Raw genomic sequence first — 22,297 nt, 5'->3', positions numbered from 1 at the left:
GCTGTTCCTTTTGGCTGTGATCCATGTCCCTCATCTCTCAGAGATGGCTCTAATTGGACGACTTCGTGCAACTAGCTATTGTAGTTTTTTTTATACTGTATGAGGTTTGGTAACAGTTTTGACTACAATGTCAAGGACTGGCAGACAAAGCCATAGTCAAAAATAAAGGCACAGACTGTCTTTGATAAAAGGTTTGTAAACATGCAGGCATTTGCTGTTTGCTTTTACCTGTGTGATACACACACCAGATACGTTTTTTAAAAGGTTTTCCAACAGTAAAAAAAATGCAAATGTTCAATTATTTATACAAAACCTAAGTTTATTGCAATGGAAATTCAAAATAACAGTTAAGATACTGAAACTACTCAGGAAATGAGGCGTATTGTAACAATATAACGAGAAAAAGGGGGGAAACTGCAAAGCAAGTGACGGTGTGGAAACTTAAAAAAAAGATTCAATGAAACAAACTGAACTCTGTTTTTACACACAGAACACAAACATTAACACCATGAAACAAGGAATGCAGATACCTGTTGTTGGCAAAGGTAATTGTGTGCAGAGGTAGGCAAGATAAATCCTTTCAGTTGACTGATAAAACTGGTTTAGAGATTCACTTGCATTGAAGGTTGAACATCTATCTGACAAATGCATTGGCAGGTTAGAATAATGACATTTATGACATCTCTGGTTCAAAAAGTCAAATACGGTACTAAGCTATTAAGGAGAGCAGTGCGTGAATGACAAAAACAACACATATTTTCTTTTTTAACAGACTGTACCAAAGACACTATGTACCAAACGTAGGTCTAGCAGCAATATGCAAAATGCTAAGAGAATTTCCCTATCTGATATTTCCCTTATGAAGACACCCTATGTCAGTTTCACCTGTTCGAAATATTGAGCTCAAAATCAGCTCTCCAAAACACCCACGGATACATCAGAAATCACATGGGAAAAGACACTGTGTCTAAGCAACATCCGCTGACAATTTATCAACAGCTTATAACACAATAACTAGTGGGGAAAAAAATGAAGTAAGCAACATGAATTAATTGGCTCTGTTTAGACCAACTTCACATGGATTCGTCAGGAAATACTGCCTTTTTTGCTACAGAGCACCAAGTTGTGTCAATGTCCCATTTGATTTAACAAATATAATACGTTAGTTTAACAAATTATTGGCTATTAATTAATGCTCTTTACCAACTAGATCATAAATGCTTAACTCAGGACTACAGCACTATTCAACTTCAATTACAATATGCATTGTTCAATTTAATCAAAAATAAGTTGACAACTACAAGTGAAAGATACACTGAAATATACCAGTAGCTCTATGTTGATTTCTTCCTCTGGAAAAACTGTTGTTTTCATACGACAAATTGTCCAGACTAAAATGTTACTCTAAAAAGTAGCTAATACACTTGGGAGATAAGAAACACCAAGTATAATCTAATTTCATTATGAATTCCTATGCTTGTGGTAACATTTATAGGCAAACAACTACAACAAAAAAATAGCAACGTCTTTTTAAAGTGTTTTTCCGTGAGGGAAGGTTCAATGCTGGACAATAGATGACCCCAATGTTTCATTTTGAATCAAAAGCCGTAACGTAATTCATCTATTAGACAAACCTGATAGAAGTGTGTCTTCATATGTACCATTTGGATATAAGGCCAGGAATGAATCTGAAGGTTATTAACAAACACCACTATGTTCATGTATCATACAAAATACTAAAACCATTCAAATGGGATTCATCTCATATGAAGTATGAGTTTGCAGTATGAACAAACCTCTAGATCAGTACCAGGAGTATTTGGCCCTTCAGGAGAGTCTAGGAGTCCCTTGTTATAAAAAAAACATCCCGTCTCAGCTGTCTTTGCCGAGTGTATTCTATCACGCTGTGTCGTTGTCGCGAATGCCAGTGTTACTTCCGAACAGCGCGGCCAGCTGCTCGTCGTAGCTGACCACGTTCCTCTTCATGATGTCCATGCAGGGGCCCAGCAGACGCTCAAACGCCTGCACGTCCATCACTAGAACACACAAACAAAAACACAAGGACAGCCATATCAGCTGCAGCTAACGAAGCAAGGCTATTGGATATCATCTAGACTAGAGAGCATGAGTATTGACAATGATACAATTCCTGGAGTGCAGTGCTCCTCCAGCTGATTGCAGTCTTTATCTACTTACCTAGACACTTGACATTTCCTACACCGTACGCTGAAGCAGCCCGGGGCTTGTTGGTAACCAGAGCCAGCTCTCCAAAGTACTGTCCCCTGGTGCACATGGCAATCTCCACCTCCTCTTCCACCCCTTCTCCCTCCTCCTTTTTCAACTGGGGGGTGACAGACAATCAGACAACACAAGACATATAGTGCTTTCAATAGAACAAACTGTGCCATTGACATGCTCGGTAATGGTGCTTTCAGCTCATTTGAACCTGTTTGACACTAACTCCAGACATATTAACATGTCCATGACTACATATCAACGGTTTCAATAACGGTAGAGCATCCAGAAGCAAGCCTTACCTTGCTCGTATTCATTGTTATTCGTACTTGACCAGATTCTACTATGTAGAAACAGTTCGCTGTGGCCCCCTGGCAGAACAACAACAGTTAGTTAGTCATTTGAGTAGCACCTCTTACATTTTACATGGACTTTCTCCAAATACAGGGATAATGAGAGAGAGAATTACCTGAGCTATAATCTGTTCTCCATCAGTGTAGGTCTTGGAGGATAGAACATCCACCACACACATCCTCTCAGAGACCTGTCAGGACACGAGAGAACAGTTGTGATCGCTGCTATAATGCTCTACAGATGGGAGATAAACACGTTTAGATATACACTACCGGTCAAAAGTTGAGTCACTTAGAAATGTCCTTGTTTTTTAAAAGAAAAGCACTTTTTTGTCCATTAAAATAACATCAAATTGATCAGAAATACAGTCTAGACATTGTTAATGTTGTAAATGACTATTGTCTAATGACCAATGACTACGGATCAATTTGATGTTATTTTAATGGGACAGAAAATGTGCTTTTCTTTTCAAAAACAAGGACATTTCTAAGTGACCCCAAACTTTTGAACTGTGTATACCATTATGCATTGTATATACTATAGCATGCAAAGTGTTAGGACTGTGCTACTAATGCATTATCAAGTGTCACTCAGTCAGCATCCCTCTCTGAGATGTTCCAGTTTTGCGTGGAATAATCCCAAATTAGTAGTTCTGACTTGTTCTCCAGGAGCTGATTATTATTCACTCAACTAATGGTCATTTATTTGACAATCCCTTGAAAATGGCACGCAGTTGTCAATGGTTTTAGCGGTGCTGGGGGTCTCCTTGCCCCCCAGCAGGCAAATCGAACGCTCTGCACCTTACTGCACCTCACCTTACAGGCCCTCAAATCGGAGGGCCTGTTGTCCAGACCTCTGGCAGTCTCTATGGGGGTGCCACAGGGTTCAATCCTCGGGCCGACTCTCTTCTCTGTATACATCAATGATGTTGCTCTTACTGCTGGTGATTCTCTGACACACATCTACGCAGACGACACCATTCTGTATAATTCTGTCCCCTCTTTGGACACTGTGTTAACTAACCTCCAGACGAGCTTCAATGCCATACAACTCTCCTTCCGTGGCCTCCAACTGCTCTTAAATACAAGTCAAACTAAATGCATGCTATTCAACCGATCACTGCCCGCACCTGCCCGTCCGTCCAGCATCACTACTCTGGACAGCTCTGACTTAGAATATGTGGACAACTACAAATACCTAGGTGTCTAGTTAGACTGTAAACTCTCCTTCCAGACCCACATTAAGCATCTCCAATCCAAAATGAAATCTAGAATTGGCTTCCTATATCGCAGCAAAGCATCCTTCACTCATGCTGCAAACATACCCCCGTAAAACTGACCATCCTACCGATCCTCGACTTCGGTGATGTCATCTACAAAATAGCCTCCAACACTCTACTCAACAAACTGGATGCAGACTATCACAGTGCCATCCGTTTTGTCACCAAAGCCCCATACACTACCCACCATTGCGACCTGTACGCTCTCGTTGGTTGGCCCTCGCTTCATACTCGTTGCCAAAACCACTGGCTACAGGTTATCTATAAGTCTCTGCTAGGTAAAGTCCCGCCTAATCTCAGCTCACTGGTCACCATAGCAGCACCCACTCGTAGCACGCGCTCGTCTTTCCTTCCAGTTCTCTGCTGCAAAAATGAACTGCAAAAATCTCTGAAGCTGGTGTCGTAGCTGAATCAGAATTAGTTAGGTAACATAGATAAATATGTTTTATTTACTTTATACTTGTCATTAGAATGTCTTCTTTTGGACTATACTGTTGGCAGTTGCATTTTCCTTTCTTCTCAAGGGAAAAGTCACTTGGGGCCCAGAGAGGGGAGAGGTCATGCTTGTCTTGTACATGTCTGGTAATATGCAGAATATCAGAAAGGGAGAAGTCAGAATTGATCAGTGTCTTCCAATGGGAATGTATCTGTTAAACCATGTGATGGGGAGATGTCGTTGAAAATTGCAAGATTATGTTTTCGTGCTTGTAAGATTATTTTATAATCTTTGTATTGCATTAGAATATTGTGTGTGTGTGTTCCACTGAGGATGGGCCTCTATGAGATAGCACTGACAGAGGAGATTTACGATGTCTTTGGCCAATAAAGCCTAAAGAGCATTCCAGATAGTGAGGTAATGTTTTGGTACTATGAAGTACCAGGAACGAGATTAGAATCTCGTTTTAGAGACCAAACTGAACGATAATTTATAGCTAATGCTATCTGGCTATGGGATACTCCTCTCTCAAGTAAAAGTCAATTTGTGAAGTTCCTAAGATCTGTGGTTCGTCATGTGAGTTGAGAGGGGTGTATCTTGGCTGTAAAAGATACTAAGTATTCTTTTGTAAGCAATCTCAGAATTAATTTATAGACACTGAATTGATCTTAGTCACAGGGCTATGGTGAAGCTCATATAATTAAAGATGGAGTTTAAATAACTCTGACTGGTGTGTGGTTTGCTCTCTCATCATTTGGTAATACAGGAAATTGCCATGACACTGGAGACTCACATCTCCCTCACTAGCTTTGTAAACAGCCCATCTATCTACCTACCTCATCCCCATACTGTATTTATTTATCTTGCTCCTTTGCACCCCAGTATCTCTACTTGCACATTCATATTCTGCACATCTACCATTCCAGTGTTTAATTGTAATTACTTCATCACCATGGCCTATTTATTGCCTTAACTCCATTATCTTACCTTATTTGCACTCACTGTATATAGACTTTTTGTTTTATTTTGTTCTACAGTATTATTGACTGTATGTTTTGTTTACTCCATGTGTAACTCTGTGTTGTTCTATGTGTCAAACTGCTTTGCTTTATCTTGGCCAGGTCGCAGTTGCAAATGAGAACTTACTCTCAACTAGCCTACCTGGTTAAATAAAGGTGAAATACAAAATAAATAAACGGAGAGGTTTATTGATAACAACCTATAGAAATCACAGTTGTTACCTGTAGGGATGTGAGCAGGGGCAGTGACTCGATGAAAGCCTCGTACATCTTCCTCTTCTTGTGGTTGTTCTTTACTATGATCCTCCTGAACGTCAGTCGGTCCTAGAGTACATACAACATCACAGGCCTCAGATCATTTCAACCAAACACCACATTACATGGTTACTCCAGTAATTAAGTTGCTTCAACACTCATCTGGGGCCAGTTTCACCGTTTTGTCCCGTAATGGTTAAGATTATGATCTCAAGAGAGTAGGCTGATGCCTTCAGACAACCCAGGGAGTGTTGGCATGTTTTGCTTTAGGCATCACTTCTGTAATTCACTCCTCAATCTACCGGGGGGGGCATAGTCTACCATTCAAACCTACAGTACGTAACAGCCTACCTACACATCCTCTCATCCATTTCAGCTACAGGACAATCCACTGGTTCACCCTGAAGCCTTCAACCTACCATGCACCAGAGGGCTCCCACGGAGGTGGCGATGATGGTGGCAGCCCTGGGTGTGTTGTACATCAGGGCAAGCTCGCCAAAACTGCCCTGGTTGTCATAGGAACCCACCACACGCTCCACTCTGTCTGCTTTCATCAGGATGTCAAAGGTCCCTCTGGGAAAGAAGGCAACATCATAATGATAAATTCATTCATTGCATAAGTATTTATTATATGGGAAAATCTTCTATCGCACCCAACTCTGGCCAATAGTAGTGCATAATACAGGAAATAGGATGCGATTTCAGACCCATCATCGCCAGTATCAGCAAAGCATCGCAGAGTAGGAGTGTTGACCTAGGATCTGGCCATAGAATAATATTCATCATGATCTAAAAGGCTAAACTGATGCTAGAACAGCCCTTCTACTCTGAGAAACTTTGTGGATATGGTCCCTGGGATCAAAAAGTGCTGCATAGACTGTCTCGTCTGTTTACAATGCCTTGATGAATCTGAAGTCCTACCTTTCAATAACATAGAAGTTGTCCCCATCGTCATCCTGGTCTATAATGTGTTCGCCAGCCTCCACTGACATCTCAAACATTGCATCTAGTACCTGGGACATCTGCTCCTGTTAACATAACCACAGAGATATTTCAGTGACACGGCAGACAGCAGCATCCATATACAGTTTTTGTTGACTTTTCCTCAATGCATTTGTTTAACCTATAGTCTTTCTACCCCACTTCACTTTACCGGGTCTAGATTTTTGAACAGTAGAATGTCTTTGCAGGCCTCCTGTAGTCTGTGCCTCTGCTCGTCGGTTTTAGGATGGGTGATCTGGAAGAGAGCAGAGCAGAGCCATAATTAGCATGTATTATTATAGCTACTGTATCAGGTTCAAGTACAGAGTGCAGACAGTCATCTAATCTCCTTCCCTCCCTGTTTCACTCAGCATCTGACTTCTTATGCTGAAACGTTATTTTGTTCTTGATAAATACACAAACGTTCAACCTAAACCATCAACGATGGTTTGCAGTGGACCAGCGGCATCACATCATTAGCTAACTTGAGGTTAAAGGTTAGAGGTCAACCCCATAGTGATGGAGGTTAAGTGATTTTACCCTGGGATCTTTGTCCTCCTCCTCCTCATCAGGGTTGAATGCTTCAGCACACACTGTGGAGAGGAGCAAGAGTCATCACATTACACTTGAGTGCCTCCTTCAGATTTCACTCAGGATACCAAGAGTGATTCCAACCACACCAAGGTGGTCACATAATCTGCAGTGTAATCCATTTCACACAGCATTGTTTAAGCCTGTCATGTCTCTATAGGTGAACAAGCTGAACTCTAGACTGCTCCTGATACTTGAGTATTGTGTGCATTGAAAACCCTCTGGCTAGCAGACAGACACTTGTGTGATCCTGCTACAGTACTATTAACATATGTGATAGTGATGACAGCACCAATTGCTGCTCTGACTGGATCAATAGTCCCAGCCACTGAGAGGATATCCTTATGCCCATCAAACACACACTTCAGATGTAATTTCCTGTCATTATGTCGAAAACAGTGGAAAAATGGGTACTTCTGTGGATGCAACATACAAAGGACATAGCTAGAATATCAAACCTTCTTACCTGAAGATCTTCTCAAGAATCTGTTGATCACTGGAGCTAATAAAAAAAAGTTACATGAAGATGAGGTGTATTTTACTATGATATAACCATGTAACCATGTTCTGGCTTGACATATAGAGATAGTATTCTGATCTAAAATCACTGTTGATTGTTTTCAGCTAACGTTAGCTAGCTAACATGGAATGAATCAGCTAGCTAACGCTACTGATGCTCACACAGGTCAGGATAGTCACGGACACTTTCAGAACATTCTTTCCACTCCACTGCCGGCCAAAGTAAACAATGGGGGTTACTCGAGGTTTTGGGATGGTAGCTAGATAGCCATTTCCCTTTGAGATTAGAGTTCAATTGCCTTTTCTTGGCCTGGCATCTATTACCCAGAAGTACAATTATCGCGAAAGTTGTCACTTCCCTCTGTCCACGAGGGATTCATGGTAAAATGGTCAGTAGCTAACGTCAGCTGGGCTGACTACTGTAACTATAGCATAGTAGTAGCAAAACGTTAGCGAGCTTGACTTTCTCAGTGGCTGCCACCGCAACGTCGTTAGCTAGCTAGCTATCAAGGTTAGCAGCATCACACAGGCAGTAGCTACCTACGAATTCCTCCTCATCATCATCATCTTCTTCTTCATTTTCCGAATCAATTTGCATTGCCTCCTCGGCAAAATTGACCAATCTTCCACTGCTAACATTATCGCCAGGTCGACCGTTAGCCGAATCTCGGGCATTGTCAAAGGCGGATCCTCTCTGATTCTGCTTCAGTTGGATGAAATACTGCAAGGCAAAGTCCAGAAGGTCTCCTGGCTGATTCCTCAACACTTCCACTGTAAAGCTTTGCAACAGCTCCGTCAATCCGTCTGGGATTTCAATACTCATTTCTAATCGGTCTTTGAAGAGTCAGGCAAATAATAAAAATACCGCTGGCTATTTTCTGAATATATATTAAAAAAATGATATTCCAGCTCAGGCTTGTAAGGGTTGACAGCTCACTTGAATAATACGTTCCCAAACACAGCTTTTTGCAACTAATGTTGTTGGCGTTATACCCATTCTCAATGTATGATCATCTGTAGCTAGCTATAGCTTGCTAACTTAGCTACCGCCTTTTGATGAAAACTGAATGAAAATGGCAGTAACAATGCTAGCTAGCTAGCTCGCATCATTTTGCTGCTGGCTTCGGGAAACCCACGCATGTGACCCAGGTATCCATGACAACCAACCATCTAGAGATTGCGCACGCAGAATCATAGAAATAGAAGAGTGAGCAGATCAGTCACCACTCCATCTCAAGGGAGCATCGTTTTACCAGACATAACAGCATGTTTAGAAACTCTGTGATTTTACCATTCTCAAAATTCACATCAGATGTACATTATTCCCAATATTTCGTCATGCATATTGACAAGTCTAGTATGGTAGTTTCCTTTTTGCATAACAATTGTCCTATGTAGGCCAACAATTATTTCACAAGGAGATTCCATTTTTAATTGATACCTAAATACAGCAACTGACCTCCATAGAAGTTCATTAATAAGAAAAAGGGAGAGTTTGGCAGAGTGTTTTCTCCTCCACAGTGGAGCAGAGAGGCGATGAAGGATACAGTCTGTTCAGTCGCTGTAACAACATAATATAACCATGTAACCATTTAATCAAATCGGATTTATTAACAGAAATTCATATGCAAAGACATACTACACAAGGAGATTACTTTTTCAAGAATTGAATACAAAACTTTTGGATGAACAATGAAATAAAATCAAGTATGAGTTCTCAGTCGTCACCCTCCTCCTCTTCTCTCTGACAGGTGTTTGAGGTATTAGCGTGTAGTACAGTGTCCACAGACACTAGACTCCTGAGACACTGTAGAACAGCCAGGATCAGATGATACATACAGGACCTGACTCCACACCTGAACTAGAGCCAGAGCTTGACCAAACTGTCACCTCCTTTACCCCTGACCCAGACCTTGACCTAGTGTCAGCCTGGACCATATTAGAACCATCCACTACCAGAACAGCACTGTCTCCAGCGGGTCCGGAGAGTTACCATGGTTACGTATGCTGCTGAGAGTGTGTGCGAGAGCCTCAAGGTAGCGCCGAGGATTGTGGGAGTATATCTGTCTGGGCACACTCAGTAGGGCCTCTGCTAACATCCCCGAGGCGGCAGGGGTGTCCAAGTGTGACGGAGTGTGCGTGTCTGTGTTTGACGGAGGGTGTGGTGTAACAGGAAGTCAAAAGTCCTGCCCACGGAAATTACACAACAAGGCTCCATCACGTCTGTGTGTGTGTTTGTGTGTGTGTCTGTGTGTGTGTAAGCGGTTCTTTCTGTAGCTCCAGTCCTGTGTTTGGGCCCCCAGGTAGTAGTATGCAGCATGTGTAGAGCATCTCGTACAGCACATACACTCTGTTCCGCCTGGCCCTCTGTCTGTCCACACACAAGCAGACTGTGGGGTCTGCCCCTGTCCTCTGCCTTAGGAAACCCCACATTGACGAACCTGGGAGAGAGAGAAAACCACATAATTAGCATAGTGTGTATGTGTGTGTTTGTGTGTGTGCGCGCGTGTAACTATCCTGTAACCATGCCTGTGAGCTCCTAGCACCAGCGGCCGGCAGAAGGTCACCGTAGCAACATGTTCCTGTCCAATCACGGCCCAGTCTGAGACAGGCTGGGCTCCACTGAGCACAGAGAACAAGGTAAGGTCGTCTTCACACACACTCTAACACACACACACCGTACCTCCCCACTGCAGCCAGGTAGGCCTCCGACTGTCTGACTGATGAGAGGAGCAAAGACACTCCTAGATGCTGTAGGGTGCCACACACACTGTCTAACACCCGCCTTGATCACACACACACACGTTCTATCCCTATATTAGCCCCACCCAGCTCCAGTACAGTTCCACCAATCTGTAGGCTGGGTTCCAGGCATCCCGTCACCGCAAGGGTCCTGATTGGTCCATGGTCGCAGAATGGGAGGGGTGTAGAGAAATCTGCATGTATGACCTGGCCCTCCAGCAGACTGGAACAGCCAATAGGAAGCCTGATACTGTTGTGTGCAGAGCAGGGAAGTGTTCATTTACGAAGTTGCCATGGCAACTCCAATGGGAGAGCAGCTCACAGTTCAGTTGGCTGATGATTTCCGCATGAGTAGGGCTGATCCGGGTGTGAAGGAAAGCACTGAGTAGGCGGCACAGAGTGGGTGTATCTGTCTGTCCTGGGGTGTGTGTGTCTGAAAGGGAGGAGCCAGGTGGAGCCACTCCAACAGTGATAACATCACTGAGCTCGTCCAATCCGAAGGCCAGCAGAGCTTCAGCCAAACACTTGGCACCTTCCCGGGGGGCTTTTCGGGTGTGTTTCTGTATCCCCCGTTGCAATGAGGCGAGCAGCAGGACGAAGGTCTGGGAGCCGTCTCCTGTCACCGAGCTGTGTCTCCTCACACACTCCACCACCATCCTACACACACACACACACAGAGATTGAGATTTCACAAATTATTGTAAGTGTGAACATGTGTGTGTGTGTCAGAGTATGTGGGCGGAGCTGGAGCGTGCCCAATTTGACTGGAGCATGTAGCGAGATTCCCAAAGGCTAGAGCATCGGCCTTCTCGCCCGCTCCAATTTTGCTCCAATAGCACTCACTTCACGAGCTCTGGGCATTCCTGGCACAGCATGCATTTGTAGTCTACTTGTGTGCTGCTATAGCCCCTTACTTTAGTTACTGTCATGGTGTGCTAAATATTTTCGTAAAGAAACTGATAAAACACACAGGTGCAAAATCAATGTGAATTACAAAGATGAGGACCAAGATCAAGAGAGGGAGTGTGGTGATGGAATGTCCACAACTAAAGAATCATTGCGGAATCTGAAATGACACATATATCGAAAGCATGATGGTGTACTTACTACGTGCACATGCTAAAAGAAAGGAATGAGGTGAGTAGCTAATTAAGTTTCATTGTAGCAAAGTATTTATACACAAAAAAATCTGACCTCATAAAAGTTTCCTTCATTTTTGTTAGATTATCTATACAATAGGCCATGATTGATTTTCATATTCCAACTTTCAAGGCACTTTCCATTTTGATTGGGTTTATTTGCCTAAAAACCTTTAGGCTTACCAATAGAAGAAGAAAATAACAACTCTGCATCCCTGCCCAGCTTGTCAAGAGTGGCCATAAGGGTGTTTAGCATCCCCAGTGGCTCTACAAGCTTGGAGAGGATATCCTCCATTGCTGCCCTGCTCTAGAGGCACCATCACATGAGCCTGAAGCCACAGACCCTGGCCAAACACTGGTGTTTCTAAAAATACATTCAAAGGAACTCTAGACTGAGCCTAATAAGGCATTTTTCATTTTAGTGTATTTAATTCTAAGTGTCACAGATTATATGCGCAATTTAGACTATTATGATTTAATACAACAAACTGTTGTTAAAATGATGAGTGCTTAATGTCCCTGACTCCCTACCAGCTGTGTTGCACTCAAAAATGCTTCACAATATATTTCTTTGTAGGCTATAGCCTTGAAACATTTTTAATATTGCATGAATAATTCATTTACATTCCTTCTTAGGCTCCCTGTCTGGCTGCTGACCTATTTCGTGTTTATATGCTGTTTATGACACGTTGTCTATTTGAAATTGAGCGCTTCTTACGTTCACCTTTTCATGCTCATTAAAGTATTTTTCATTCAAACCATATGGTTTGGTGTATATGCTTCAAAACCAAATAGTAGGTTCAGGTAGTAAAAAAAACCTGTTGGGTATTGAATTGTGATATTAATGAATGAATTTGGAGCTGCAGTTTTTTTCCTGAGAGCCAGAGCGGGTTTTAGTGGGGCTTTTTGTTCCACCCGCAGGGCTGTGAGGATGCGTTTTCCGTGGCGTGTCAACAGCGTTTGTCCCGTGTGAACAGCACCTGTACTCCATCAAGACCAAAGCTCCTCCGGATCACTGCCTCCAGGACACTCCGTACGGAGTCCAGCTGCAGACACTGAAGCTGCAACCGCATCCCCATCCCCAAGACCTGAGATGGAGAGAGGCTACCTATCCAGGACACAGAGGCACAATTGAGTTGGCTCGAATTGGGTTAGCTGGGATTCACTGGCTTCAATGTCAATAATTGGATTGCTCTGGGTTTGCGCATAAACGCTTCGCGGGCGACATGGGGTGGTGCTGCACACATTTCATATGGATTTAAGTAGCTAGCTAGCCTACTTCGATACTGCGCGCCTAATCCTCAACCTCTTTCATCTTGATGAGTGAAATGTCATTTTATGGTACAACTATACTGACTGCTTCCACGATGAAACACCCGAAATTCTGATATCTGGTTTATGTGAACTCACCCGGGTGTGGAAAAGCTTCCTTTGGTTTCCTAGAGACCTCTTCCTCTGACGAGGTCGGAGAGTCACTCAGTTTAACATTTGCATGTCGACCTCTAGCGATGGGACATAATATATAACTATATTTCTCTATGATTAGGTTTATTATGGTATTGCCACCATCAGTCATGCAAGTTGGATGTTATATTAACAGATGATACAATCAGATGCAGTGCATTAGCAGAGGAACAGGAGTCAATATTTATGTATAACTCATAAACATATGGTAAGATCAGGCTTTGATCTTGAAAGTGCAAAAATAAGACTGTTACTGTATACAGTCCATGGTACAGTCAATGGGCAATGCATTGGAACAACTGGTTACATCATTGAGGAAGGGTTGACAAACTTTTAGATCCAGACTTTGGTCTCTGACTATATCTCCCTCTCTCCTTATTTGGGAGTCCAATCAACATAGTAATCTTACCTAAAGTGGCTTACAATTATCACATATGTGGCCCATGTGGGATTTGAACCCATTCCTCTGGTGTTGCCAGCCCACTAAGCCATTGACACCATAAGGGGAGCACCCTAGGCTGAGCGTTTATCCACCCCCTGCTTGATGCCCAGCACAAGGTGTAGGAACCAGTTGAACTGCACGGTCCAGCCCTTGTCCCTGCAGATCTCTATTTGGTCCAGCAGGTGGCGTTGTGCCTCCTCCTCCGGCCGGCCCACAGTCAGCGCTTCGCGGATGTACTCAATGTCTTCTTTGCTGGTGAGCTGAGGCATGCCCGTCATCAGCATCATGGAGAACAGGATGACGAGGAGGTTGGTGTGATGCCTCAGAGCCAGGTAGGCCCGCACACACACATCCTGGAAGATCAATACTGTAGTTAAGAGTGTGTGTGGGTGTGTGTGGGTGTTTGCGTGCGAGCGAGTTTGTGTATATGTATTTTTACTGGTTGGACAACACGTTCATTTGAGTACCTGGAACTTCTGGAAATGTGGGCTGCTCTTCTTCCCTGATGTGCCCATGACATAGAGGAAGTCAGGGGTGAGGACGAAGGGAACCCTCTCCTTACTGATACCCAGGAAACTCTTATAGTTCCCCAGTATGTGGCCAAAGTCTATGTGGAACAGGTTACCTGAGGGCAGACATATCAAAGGGGGAAAAGAATGTTATAGATAAACCACCCAATACATCAGAAACAAATTATTACATTCAGATAAACAGAAAATAACTTTCTATGGATTCATCCACATATCTAGAATATTGTGGAATGTATTCCTAATGTTTTGGCAACCACTTAACGCCAAGAACTGTATTGTCTTTGTGCTATAGGGAGATGAGGAAGAGATCTGGTACCAGATTCTGTGATCATGATGTTGTCGTTGTGTCTGTCTCCTACCCCCAGCACGTAGGTGGCCACACAGTACCCTCCACAGGAGAACACAAACCTCTCCACCGCCTGCTGGAACTACAGGGAGGAGAGAGAGAGAGAGACAGAGAGAGATACACAGAGAGAGAAAGACAGCGAAAGAGAGGGAGAGACAATGATGGCGAGTGAAGGGGAGAGACAGAGAGAGGGGAAGTGATGGAAACACAGAGTGGAGGAAATGAAGCGCATTCGTGAGCTGCCATTTCATACAACCAGCCCTGCTCGAGTATTTACACAGACAACATTGGAGCGAACACAGTGATTCAAACCGTGTTTAATCTTTCTCTATTTATCTGCTAGCGCTGTGGTAGCTTCTGTGGTATACCTTCACCCTAAAGCTATGGTGACTCTGCAGCATGGGGATATTTCTAACAGGCCAATTCTAAAAACAGACATAGCAGAGCTAAAAATGTGGAGGTGCTTCAGCCTACACAGCCTGAGTATATGTGAATAGTGCTGCAGACAAAGCCCTGGGTAACAGGAAATGTGGCAGGGGTGTTTCCTTCCTTCTTAGCGGTGCAGTTATATCCTCTACAGCACCGTGGGAGTAACTATAGCCAGCTACCTTTTCCTCGCTCACACACTTGTCCCGCAGCCATTGGTTGAGGATCTCGTCCTTGAACGCTCCTGTGCTTCCCACAACGCTCTGCTGGATGTTGGCAATAGTGGTGGCATCTTTCACTATCTCAATCATCCCTAGAGAGAGAGAGAGAGAGAGAGAGAGAGAGAGAGAGAGAGAGGGGGGGGGGGGACAGAGAGAGAGAGAACAGAGAGAGAACAGAGAGAGAGAGAGAGAACAGAGAGAGAACAGAGAGAGAAGAGAGAGAACAGAGAGAGGAGAGAGAGAAGAGAGAGAACAGAGAGAGAGAGAGAGAGAGAGAGAGAACAGAGAGAGAGAGAGAGAGAGAGAACAGAGAGAGAGAGAGAGAGAGAGAACAGAGAGAGAGAGAGAGAGAGAGAGAGAGAGAGAGAGAGAGAGAACAGAGAGAGAGAGAGAGAGAACAGAGAGAGAGAGAGAGAGAGAACAGAGAGAGAGAGAGAGAGAGAGAGAGAACAGAGAGAACAGAGAGAGAGAGAGAGAACGAGAGAGAGAGAGAGAACAGAGAGAGAACAGAGAGAGAGAACAGAGAGAGAGAGAGAACAGAGAGAGAGAGAGAGAGAGAGAGAGAGAGAGAGGGGGGACAGAGAGAGAGAGAGAGAGAGAGAGAGAGAGGGGACAGAGAGAGAGAGAGAGGGGACAGAGAGAGAGAGAGAGGGGACAGAGAGAGAGAGAGGGGACAGAGAGAGAGAGAGAGAGAGAGAGAGAGAGAAATTATTATTATTTAGACACTATATATTATATGTTATAATATATTATTATTAACACATCATGACCGTGTAAAGTCAGTTGACATACCTATTTTATTCCCAGTAGAGATACAACCGTAGGGCAATAAGGACAAGTCCAAAGACTCTTCCTCCCATATGGACTCCATGATCAGCAGAATCTAAAAGGAGGAGCAATTCGTTGTCATGGAACATTTGGTGGACAGTTTTGCCTAACCCATTGAGAAAGCAAGCCCACATACCTGTAGAATGAGCATGTCCTGCCTGAGGTCATCCCCGTCCTTAAAGATGACCCCGATGGTGTCACTGGACAGCGTGGTGGGGTCAGCCCTCTTAAATTGCAGCCACAGCGGTCTCTTCTTAGAGGCCATCACCTTACACTGCTCTATCTGAAGAGAGGGACCCATGTTTACAGTCAAACACAGGAGAGAATGGACGAGTAAGAATACAATTAGTGGAGGATACAGGAAATGATGGTGAAGCATAGGGATGGGGACAAGCGAGAAGAGACATGGAGGAAAATAAGAGGGGGGTAGAATAGAGATGGATAGGTATTATTCCACTCACCACCAGAGCACCAGCCCGTAGACCCGGGTCATAGGGCACTCTGAAGCTCTCTGGCAGCCCAGACGTCTGCAGGTTCTCCAGCTTCTGACGCAGCTGGAACACAACTGAACAGACCACCAGGATTCATATACGTATTCCTTTCTATATGATTTTATCTTGATCTCTTATACGAGGTACGTTGACCTGAGGCGACAGGCTCACCTTGTGCAGAAACATCATATTTCTCAGCAGACATGGCCTTGATCTCCCTGGTGACTTTCTGCAGGGCTTCTGTCATCTCCACCTGTTGATGATAACGAATCAGATTATTCTTTATTCAGATCCTGGGGAAGATCCACCTGACGTGCCGGCCTCAGCCCTCGGAGGAGGCCACACAGTACCAGAGGTACCTCAACTACCTGATTGGCTACGACGTCAAAGCCCTACAGTCACATTGTACGGAGGAGGAACTCCCCTCACCCACTCCTACTGTGTCCGATCACACATCACACCGTACTCTTGTTTACGGCTGGGGTTAAGGCTATTCACCCACCTGGCGTCTGAAATCCTGCAGCATGTCCTCTCCACAGCCTCGGAGGTAGGCTTCCAGCAGCACAGCGTACCTCTGCTGGTAGTGCATGGACTGGGCGATCTCACTCCTCAGGAACCAGAAAAGGAAATGACCTATCCTCTTACTCCTGAGAGCTCTCTTCAACAGGAACCTGGCCAGGGCACTGTCATGGTACGGCTCAAACTTCACAGCCTTAAAAACACAGAGGAGCACACATATGCATTTTTTTTCTCTCAAAGTAAACATATAATAAATGCAAGCAAAATGTTTCAGTAAACTGTAATGTGACATTATAAAGTATCTTCCTGTTTGGGGATTTTTTCATACTCATACTGTTTTGCATGTTTAACTAAGGCCTCATTGTTGACAGTAGAGACGGCTTATTTGACTCTACACTGACGAATGACACATGTAAAACTACCCACAGGTGCTCCCTTCTGGGAAAACGCCAGGTAAAAAGGAAGCCTTGTCTATAAAGGTTGTTCTTGTATTTTTTTCTAGTCAATGTATGAAACAACTATTTTGTTTTTATGTGTGCTTCAGAGACAGGTAGACCAACCACCTATGACTAGGGCTACTTAGTCTTTCTCGTCATGAATCTTGTTCTGGTGGCAGCTCTGCAGAGAGGTCACTAGCTAGCACAGTCACAAAGTCATAAAATCAGATTTGAAACCTAACCTAACCTTAACCAAACTGCTAACCCTAATGAGTTAACCTAACCTTAAATTAAGATCAAAAAAGCAAATGTTTGTTTTTATGAATTTTTACAATATAGGCAATTTTGAATTTTGAAATTGCTCTGGTGAAATCGCTCTGTTCTGCCTCCAGGACAAGAGTCATGACAATAAATGTCAACTTGCATGACTAGGGCTGTGTAACGAAACTCGGTTCCTCTATGGCACAGACCGAATCTTGACAGAACCAAGACGGAAACACATCAGACATTTCTCAGCCAAATGTTGGTTCCATCAAGTCCGACTAACTCACCTGGACCAGCTGCAGCAGGTACCTCAGGACGTCGTCGTTCCCCAGGGTCTCTAGCTTGCGTACAGCCATGGAGCGGACGTGAGCGTCAGAGTAGTGGCAGTCTAACAGCTGCATGGCCAGGCCCACATCCAGCACACTACGGTCCCACACAGAGCTCCTCTCCAACAGCCTATGGGTGGCCAGGACAGCCTCCTGTCTACCCCACCGCACAGAGCCCAGCAGCTTGGGGTATGCCCTGGGAGAAGACAGTAGGGAGTTTTACAACATTTCAATTAAAAAATTAAAAAAATTGCACTGAATCATATTCACAGGAAGGTCTCTGTGATACTCTTCTAGAAAAACATATTTCAAATAAGAACAAGAAAGATGGAATTGGGATGAAACAAGTGCTACTGTATTATAAACTCAGATGACTTATTCAGTAATATAGTATTAGATGACCATGCCAGTCAGTCTTACCTGGGGTGACGCATACACTCCTCTCTGAAGTGCCACAGCAGCTCTTTGTCTTCTTGGCTGAGAGGGTGCAGTGGATCGGTCTCAACAATTGCCTCAAACTGCTTCCTCAGGTGGTTAGGCATCTCCCTTTGCCCCCTCTCCCCTCCCTCGGCCTCCCGACCCTCCCCCCCAGCCTCCTTGCCCTCCCTGCTCTTGGGCAGGGCCACTGGGTAGCAGTACTTGTCCAGCAGGATGGCTACGGCCATGGAGGAGGCCTTGTCTGGGTTGGTGGCTGAGGTCAGCTTGTCTGCATTGACGCTGCTGTTGTCCTCGGTCTTCTCAGGCATCTTCCACATGTGGAGGATGAACTCTCCCTGGCGCAGCAGCGAGCGGTGGTCCACCAGCAGCAGGTTGACGTAGTACAGCAGACGACTCTTAGTCTTATTACAATCATGGTTTCCGCTGCCACCTCCAACTGGGGATCCTCCGTTGTCCTGGTAGGAGGAGGTTCCCTTAGAGATCTGGGTCTTCCCACAGGACACCTGGGGAGAGGAGAAAAGAGAATAGAGTTAAATTGCAATTCATTTAATTCAGTTGTGATTCATACTATATTCTCAAAATAATAGACCGGTGTTCTACAAAAAAAATCCCTGAAATAATAGCATGATCACAACAAAGATGTTGGCTAAAGCAAATATAGATACAGCTGCCAGACTAAACCAAAAAACATTATACGGTTTCCTAGTTTACCTGTAGGCTGAGGCGAGCCCCCTTGGGCAGGTCTCTGATGCGTATATTAAACTCCAGCCAGGTGTTCCACAGCACCTCCTCAGTGAAAGCCTTGGAGGAGGTCCTCTCCTGAGCCAGGAGCTGCTGGCCATGGAAGATACTGGCCTCCACATACACGATCAGCTCAGGGTTCCTCGGCAGGGCCGGGATGTCTATGCCCAGGACTTTAACCCTGAACTTCCTGTGACAGTCCCACAAAGAGATCGTGAAGACCCGCTCGTGGTCTTTCTCGTCGATCGTCAGCTGCTCATGGGTGCCTGTTGGAACAGAGGAATATGAATCATCTTAATCATCAAATAAATATTCCCCAAAGGAAAATAATGTGCTATAATATTGGTTATTGTGGCACAACTCTATGGCCTAGGGGAGTTTGTTAACTGTATGAAAAGCGCATATTGTAAAATGTAATCTATTGGTGAAATATTCTGACATGATTACTTTGGGAATATTGATGCTAGCTTACCTGCCACTCCAGTACAGTCATCCACCTGTGCCCAGTCCTCTTTCTGGACCAGGTCTTGACCTGGATTAAGAGCCGACTCCAGGACCAGATGGATCTCCTCCCCGTTCTTCAGACACTGTCGGACCCAGTGGAAGTCCCTGACCGGGTGGTTCCCATAGATATACTCTTCCCTGCCACACACCCTCAGGACATAGTCTGCCTCACACACATCCTCAGGAACTCCCAGCAGGGCCCTCTTATTGGAGATCTTCGTAAAGAAGGTCTGGAGCGCCTGGACGGGCGTATCGTCGATGGACACCTTGATGGTCTGGCTGGCCTTGTTCCTGTGAATGACCAGCAGGATGTGGCTGTTGGTCACCTAGAATAAAATATTATTCAATCTTTATTGATCCATGATACAGAGGCAACGGAAATTGGCTATTTTTTGCTGTCCCAGTACCCAGCTACATCACCCAATACAGAACAGGCTGGGAGCAGGCAAGCAGCACAGGGTCGCCCACAGAGCTGCACCCCTGGAGCAGCCAGGTTAGGGGTTACATACCTTGGTGAGCAGGTACTCTGGGAGGTGCTTGGATGTGATCCAAGGGTCCATTGAGTAGAGTTTGGGGTCCCGGTCGGCCAGCTCTATCTTGCGGGGTGTGAGGAGCTTCCTCCTGGTGAACTCCAGCTCGTCATCGTGCACGTTGCTGACGTCGGTGACGTCGTAGCCAATCAGGTAGTTGAGGTACCTCTGGTACTGTGTGGACTCCTCAGTGGGCTGAGGCCGGCACGTCAGGTGGATCTTCCCCACATCTTTCTTTAGAGCTTTAGATTAAAATACAACTTTATGAAAACATCTCAATACACCTCACGATAAAATATATACAAAAAATGCAAGGGTATAAAAGAAAGATTTAAGACTAAAATCTTCTACCTTTCCAGTAGCGGATGCAGTCCAGGGTCTGAAACACCTGGTGCTTATCGTAGATCTCACACCAGTTGCCCTTCTTCTGGTAGAGCAGGATGCAGTGGTCAGGGGAGTACTTCTGATAGAACTCGGGGCACAGGTTGGTGGCTACTACCCTCAGCCACACCTGGGCTTTCACCTGCTCCACCGTCCAGTTCCCAGCCACCTCCAAGAGCAAGGTGTCCGGGCTGCGGCTACTCTTAGTGGTGGTGGGTAGGACGAACTCGATGGCTATCTGATCCATGGCCACGGAGAAGGTGGAGGTGAAGGCTTTCATCTTTCTTCTTCTCCTCCGGTTCTCTTCTCTAAGGACTACAGGTTGAGGTTCTTCTTCATCGCTCACTTGCTGTTCCATAACACGAGTTATCTATTATCAATGAAGAATATAATAGATTTGTTTAGATTAGAATAGATGGATTTGTAAGGGATGTTAAATGTAGCATGTATCTCATGTTGGTAAACTTAGCCAAAATAAGATGCTCTATCATGATATGTTATGCTTATACTAATTCTATTTTATTTTATGATGTTGCGTATCAAGCTTGTTCAACTTCTTCTTTCAGATCAACTTCTCTGCATAGGAAGTTGCAAAGCAGGAAGCAAGGAGAAGCACGGTCAGCAGTAACAATGTATCAACCCCATATAGTCATTGGTATAACTCCTCACAATATGATAATGTTGCAGTAAAATTGAGCAACCAGAATTTCGCAAAATTGTAAATTCCACCTTAGTCATTTCAGAACATATTTCAAAAAATGACTCAATGACAACTTGAAAATACATTTGACAAGTCTACTACACCTGCCCACAAAAACAAACCTACAGTTTATAATAAAATCATTACATGATATAAAAATACCAAAAATAATTGATGAAACTTCAATGTTACAGATAGTTTCCATGAGAAAATCCAGAGCCGTTAGTTTTCAAAAACAGAAAATAACGGTATTACCGATTACGTGGGGAAAGTCAATGAAGAAAACTTACCGCTCCGTGGGCCTAAACACACTCGCGCCAGCAGAAATATGACACGGTGGGTCACTAGGCATTTGTAAATATTTGTACAATGGTCCCAGTTTATCCTTAGTTCATGTTAAGTCCGTGGTACTAAAACTTTCTGTCTGCTATTCCATTCACCCCTCCCCGTGATGTGTGAAGCCGAGTCCCATGCAAGTCTACATGTTGCGCTCTTATTGGTCGCTCAGAGGCGCCATGACTGTAGTTTTGAGGGAACTGGACTACAGAAACCCACAGCCTAGTAATGCCATTATGATTAAGCAATTTACTTGTAAATTATCATTACTTTTACTATTACTGATTTTTGAAGCCGTTATGTTATTGTATCCATGCCAAGATTGATGGGATTATATTCAATTTCTATTGTCATATTCACTAAAAACGTTTTCTCCTGAAAAAAAGAAGAAAGAAAGAAAAATGTGTCATTCTCTGGCATGGTATTATTTCCTACTATTATATAAATATAGCAAAGATTCTAAGCTATGCAGTTTTTGCATGATGAATGTTCTTATTGAATCCCATCAGTATATATATATACATATATATATACATATATATATATATATATATATATATATATATATATATATATATATATATATATATATACATTCAAAAGTTTGGGTCACATAGAAATGTTCTTGTTTTTGAGAGAAAAGCACATTTTTTGTCCATTAAAATAGCATCAAATTGATCAGAACTATAGTGTAGACATGGTTCATGTTGTAAATCACTATTGTAGCTGGAAACGGGTGATTTGTTATGGAATATCTACATAGGCGTACATAGGCCGATTATCAGCAACCATCACTCCTGTGTTCCATTGGCACGTTGTGTTA

General features: G+C 44.0%; 2 protein-coding genes and 1 long non-coding RNA gene across 3 annotated transcripts; all 3 read right to left on the bottom strand.

Moving 5' to 3' along the window:
* Positions 1 to 293: 293 nt before the first annotated feature.
* LOC109896757 (cAMP-dependent protein kinase type II-beta regulatory subunit) lies at positions 294 to 8,823 on the bottom strand. The gene is made up of 11 exons (XM_020491088.2): positions 8,210 to 8,823; positions 7,617 to 7,652; positions 7,100 to 7,152; positions 6,732 to 6,815; positions 6,500 to 6,606; positions 5,998 to 6,151; positions 5,546 to 5,647; positions 2,705 to 2,779; positions 2,538 to 2,606; positions 2,197 to 2,341; positions 294 to 2,036 (listed from the first exon to the last, which is right to left on the bottom strand). Exons 1-11 carry the CDS (start codon positions 8,490 to 8,492, stop codon positions 1,900 to 1,902), a joined length of 1,245 nt encoding a protein of 414 aa, XP_020346677.1. The 5' UTR covers positions 8,493 to 8,823; the 3' UTR covers positions 294 to 1,899.
* A 433-nt stretch (positions 8,824 to 9,256) lies between these two features.
* Positions 9,257 to 10,491, bottom strand: LOC116375266 (uncharacterized). The gene is made up of 2 exons (XR_004211000.1): positions 10,353 to 10,491; positions 9,257 to 10,110 (listed from the first exon to the last, which is right to left on the bottom strand). It is a non-coding gene; the product is annotated as an uncharacterized LOC116375266 (long non-coding RNA).
* Positions 10,492 to 13,081: 2,590 nt separating this feature from the next.
* Positions 13,082 to 21,619, bottom strand: LOC109896756 (phosphatidylinositol 4,5-bisphosphate 3-kinase catalytic subunit gamma isoform). The gene is made up of 16 exons (XM_031831895.1): positions 21,429 to 21,619; positions 20,409 to 20,808; positions 20,037 to 20,299; positions 19,496 to 19,853; positions 18,994 to 19,289; positions 18,265 to 18,785; positions 17,806 to 18,040; positions 16,801 to 17,010; positions 16,470 to 16,551; positions 16,269 to 16,372; positions 15,944 to 16,090; positions 15,772 to 15,862; positions 14,941 to 15,071; positions 14,303 to 14,414; positions 13,924 to 14,081; positions 13,082 to 13,809 (listed from the first exon to the last, which is right to left on the bottom strand). The coding sequence occupies exons 2-16, from the start codon at positions 20,794 to 20,796 to the stop codon at positions 13,528 to 13,530; spliced, it is 3,378 nt and encodes a 1,125-aa protein (XP_031687755.1). The 5' UTR covers positions 20,797 to 20,808; positions 21,429 to 21,619; the 3' UTR covers positions 13,082 to 13,527.
* Positions 21,620 to 22,297: the final 678 nt, after the last annotated feature.

This window comes from Oncorhynchus kisutch, linkage group LG9 (genome assembly GCF_002021735.2).
Source record: "Oncorhynchus kisutch isolate 150728-3 linkage group LG9, Okis_V2, whole genome shotgun sequence".
In the NCBI taxonomy this organism is placed as follows: Eukaryota; Metazoa; Chordata; class Actinopteri; order Salmoniformes; family Salmonidae; genus Oncorhynchus; species Oncorhynchus kisutch.
Note: the sequence above shows the minus strand (reverse complement) of the source record. Positions and strands in the feature narration are given on the sequence as shown.